The sequence below is a fragment of the Ostrea edulis genome, chromosome 6 (genome assembly GCF_947568905.1).
Source record: "Ostrea edulis chromosome 6, xbOstEdul1.1, whole genome shotgun sequence".
In the NCBI taxonomy this organism is placed as follows: Eukaryota; Metazoa; Mollusca; class Bivalvia; order Ostreida; family Ostreidae; genus Ostrea; species Ostrea edulis.
The window spans coordinates 47,408,698-47,413,697 of NC_079169.1; the positions used below are offsets into that span (position 1 = coordinate 47,408,698).

At 31.9% G+C, this 5,000-nt stretch overlaps 1 protein-coding gene across 3 annotated transcripts in view; it reads left to right on the top strand.

Annotated features, from left to right (window-relative positions):
• The window catches only part of LOC125683807 (protein disulfide-isomerase A5-like), a 30,896-nt gene that overhangs the window by 19,762 nt on the left and 6,134 nt on the right, over positions 1 to 5,000 (top strand). For all 3 annotated transcript variants that reach the window (XM_048925275.2, XM_048925277.2, XM_048925276.2), the window contains 2 exons: positions 1,620 to 1,748; positions 3,447 to 3,639. In XM_048925275.2, coding sequence (XP_048781232.2) covers positions 1,620 to 1,748; positions 3,447 to 3,639 — 322 coding nt within the window. The remainder of the gene's footprint in view (positions 1 to 1,619; positions 1,749 to 3,446; positions 3,640 to 5,000) is intronic.

Here is a 5,000-nt window from a genome sequence, read left to right on the forward strand (position 1 = left end):
AATTTATACACAAAATACTGTAAATTATTTACAATTTATACACAAAGTACTGTAAATCACTTACATTTTATACACAAAATACTGTAAATCTCTCACATTTTATACACAAAATACTGTATATCACTTACAATTTATACACAAAATACTGTAAATCACTTACATTTTATACACAAAATACTGTAAATCTCTCACATTTTATACACAAAATACTGTAAATCACTTACAATTTATATACAAAATACTGTAAATCACTTACATTTTATACACTTACTTACTTACTTACTGGATACTGTTAGTGATTGTTATCACATCAGTGCCGCTATGGTATCCCTCCATGTCACACGGTCTTTGGCTATATTTTCGGCGTCCTGATATGTTAGGCCCGCAGTTGTAAAGTTTCTTGCCAGCGTGTTACATTTTATACACAAAGTACTGTAAATCTCTCACATTTTATACACAAAATATTGTAAATCACTTACAATTTATACACAAAACACTGTAAATCTCTTACATTTTATACACAAAATACTGTAAATCTCTCACATTTTATACACAAATTACTGTAAATCGCTGCCGCAGTGGCCGAGAGATTAGAGCGTTCGCCCCGCATGCGGAAGGCCCGGGGTTTGAATCCCGGCCGCGACACACCTAAGTCGTTAAAACAGGTAGTGACAGTTCCATCGCCAAACGCTTGGCATCAGGTGTGAATGTCACAGGTCCTCGGAGATGACCTTGAAAATGGATGACCCGTGTCACAGTAGATGTGGCACACTAAAGAACCCTCACTGCTCAATGGCCATAAGCGCTGAGCATAGGCCTAGATTTGAAGCCCTTCACCGGTCTTGGTGACGTCTCCAGACAAGTGAAAAATTCTCGAGTGAGATGTTAAGCAAGATACAATCAATCAATCAATACTGTAAATCACTTACAATTTATACACAAAATACTGTAAATCTCTTACAATTTATACACAAAATACTGTAAATTATTTACAATTTATACACAAAACACTGTAAATCTCTTACATTTTATACACAAAATACTGTAAATCTCTTACATTTTATACACAAAATACTGTAAATCTCTCACATTTTATACACAAAATACTGTAAATCTCTTACAATTTATACACAAAGTACTGTAAATCTCTTACATTTTATACACAAAATACTGTAAATCTCTCACATTTTATACACAAAATACTGTAAATTATTTACAATTTATACACAAAATACTGTAAATCTCTCACATTTTATACACAAAATACTGTAAATCACTTACAATTTATGAAGATTTCACCTTTTTAGATTAATCAGGGCAACAAATTTTTGTAAAAGTTTAATTTGTACAACTTGATAGGTATACATGAGTATAGAAGTAATTTATAACCTCACAAATTCTTTGAAACAAAAAATGATGTGCAGTATGTTAGAAATCTGAAAGTGAAGAAAGTAAAATCTAACTGTCATATGAATACTGATGATGAAAGTATTCATAGTGAACTAGAAAAATAACCTTTTCATAGATGCTGGCAAACACAAGTTTGTATTTATTTGAAAATGTGCCTGAATACATATAAAAACAGCAGACATAAGATTTAGTAAGTTCTTTATTTGTAGGTAGCTTTTTCTGCAGTAGATTGTACAGTTCACCAGGCCTTGTGTTCACAGAATGAGGTTACAGGATACCCCACACTGAAATATTTCAATTACGGCAAGAATCCACAGAATTACATGGGAGGTCGAGAGGTGGGTGAAACAGTCGTGAACATAATAACAAGAAGTGTTTGTGAATTACACTGCTCCCTTAGCATCACCAGCTTCATTTATGATGAATTTGTCCTTGATAAATGTACTTAACCTTCGTTAATTGCAAAGCTTTGACTGTGGCCTTTCAGTTCATCAGATATGTATATTTCAAAGGCAACTTAAATTTGCAGACAGAGAAACTGACTGATCAAAAACAATATACTCTAAATTTGGATCTCTGGGGCATAAAAATTATAGGTTATAAAGTCAAGATACTATATGATCTGCAAATGTCCTCAACTTGATCTTGACTTTTAATGTTTGAATTACAGTTATATACTTCAGATTTGATCGAGGTCATTGTTAAGTCAAGGTCATGAAAGTCTAAGACTAAATAGTTTAATGTGCCATAATCAATTATTAGTTTTTCACTATCAAACAAATCTTGGGTATATCTTATTCGATTGCAAGAGAATCTTGATGGGAATATAGTATCTAACTCATTTATTCATGCCTTAATGTGTATCGAAATTTAACCTAGACCATAACTTGAATGATAAGTGATGTAGCGTTGATATTTCACATGTGTATTCCTTGTGGACCTTCTTTTGGTACTAAAATTTTTGACCTCATTACTTTTAAAAACCTTGGGGTTTTATCTACTTTTGAAAAACTTTAACCTTGGCTATAACTTTTGAATGGTTAGTGATAGGGTTTTCATATTTCACTTGTTCATTTTGACCTCTTGACCTTGGAGTTTGACCAACTTTTAGAAAACTTTAACCATGGCACTAATATTTAAATGTTGAGTGATAGAGCCTTCATAAGCCCTTATTTATACAAATTAGGATCAGTACATTGAATTTTTTATGCCTTTGTAGTTGGAGATTCTGGGTCATATAGTTTTTGATCTGTCCGTCTTTCTGTCTGCAAAAAACTCTAATCTTGGCCACAACTTTTGATAGAATTTTTATATTTCACATGTGTATTGCTTGAGACCAGATCTTTCTTTCAGACTTGCAGAAGTACTGTCTTAAATTGATTTTCAAGGTGATATGTTAAAAGTCTAGAAGTCTTTATCATAATTTTCTCCTTTAATTAAAAGTAGCTCCAGCACATGTGTAACTACCATAAATCTGAATATTTTTATGTGAATTTCTTTTTATGAAATTGGGTCATTCTACCAAAGTTTATTAAGGAGGTATACTACACCTGAGACATTTGATATGGATGAAAAGTGGAGGATATTTACAATAATAATTTGAAATTGAAAACTTTCAAATTTACTTTATTTAGTCAAAAAATGCAGTTTTAGTTGAAAACAATCTGAGAAAAATTTAAAACCCCTGCTGGACTCGAACACGCAATCTACAGTTCAGCGGTCGACGTGCAAACCTACTGAGCTACTCAGCTAGGCAAGAAAATTTTAAATGGATAGACAAATATTGCTGATATTTATATTTTCATCCATGTTTTAAATGGAAGTCAGCCATTATGACGATGTAGAGTACCTCCTTAATCAGTTTTTAGTTACTAGAGGACATGAAATGCATTGTACATGTATGTATAAGAATGTATTTTGTTTATTTGGTAAATACATGTACACAAAATGGCTGAACTTAAAAATAGTCAAACATTAATAGTTTGAAGTAATGTGAGAAACTCCAAAAAACCTTTCTTGATGATATTTTCATACAGGAGGCAGATTTTGTGAAGTTCATGCAGGACCCATCCAACCCAGGAGCCACCCCACCCCCTCCCCCAGCAGAGCCCCCAGAGAAGCAGTGGGCTGACATCAATGGAATGGAAAACCTACATTTCTTGACTGCCTCAAACTTTGACACTTTCATTCAGGATCACAAATCTGTTTTGGTCATGTTTTATGCTCCATGTGAGTATAAGATTTATCTGTTCAATCTGTTGTATGTATCCAACAGTGGGTGAATTATCTCTGCTAAATGAAAAGGCTTTTAATTTTGACAGTGTATTTAGAACAAGACACACTGACAGCATAATGTGTGAATGGTAAATGTAAGGAATGAATAACATGCATATTTTTACTCCTCAGACCTGAATTTATCGGAGTCTAATGATGCATTCCTTCTGATTATAGTTCCTTAAAGGGACTGGTTCACGATTTTTGATAAAAATATTTTTCATTTTTGATGGAAAACATTAAAAATATAACTCATTTAATGTTGACAGCCAAAATTTTGACCTTCTGAATGCAAGAATAAAAGCAATATTTTAGCCTTAAATCTGTGTTATGTAAACAAAGACTCGAGTCTTTAAATGTATACAAACAAACAATTGAAATATTGATTTTGTCATATAAAGCATCTTAATTTTGTATAGTCACAAATTTTAACTTTTAGATGACACATTTACCCCAAAAATGCTTGAAATGTGAAAGATATAATAAACTTAGATCGATATCCATTTCTTTTGAAAATTTCGTAAACAATAACATACCGCAATCTTTGTTTACAAAACAAATAATAAACTCTCTAAATTGAGCTTCAGTGATAATGCATTACCTTAATTTTTTTGTGAACTCTTTTAAACACATTAGACAGTAGATTTTGATCATTAAAAGTGAAAAAAAAATGTTGGGGAAAATCATGAATAAGTCCCTTTAAGAGATAGGCTGTACATACATGTATCACATACATTTATATTGAATTTTCATTGTGTGTAAATATTTGTACATGTTCAGTAGTTTGTTTATAAAATGAGTTATGTTATTAATTGCTAAAGGAATACTTTTTGATGACATGTTTTTTGGCTGTTGGAAGAAGAAATACTGCAAAATTTCAGGACAAATTAAAAGCTACCATTAAAAAAAAACCCCCAGTGATTTCAGCTAGAAGTAATGACTATAGTGGATGTACTACACTAAAATTGTTGTTTAAGCCAGCTATCATTAGATTCAATTACATTGACAAAGATGTTTGGGAAAGACATCTAAATGGGTCTAGCAACAATGCAACTTGGCACCAAAATATGCAAAATTTTTGTTTTGAATAGCTACAAAACATACTGCTTATACATGTACTCTGTAATACTGCAGTCAAAATCTGCACAACAGAGACTGATTGTGCATTACCGGCATTATTCAATTTCAGTTTATTTATTGACATCACCATGTTGGCATACAGTCAAGATAACAAAACAAATGACATATAACAAACAAAATAAGAAAACATATGGCACAATGACTATAACATATATAAGACATATTCATACAGTTCT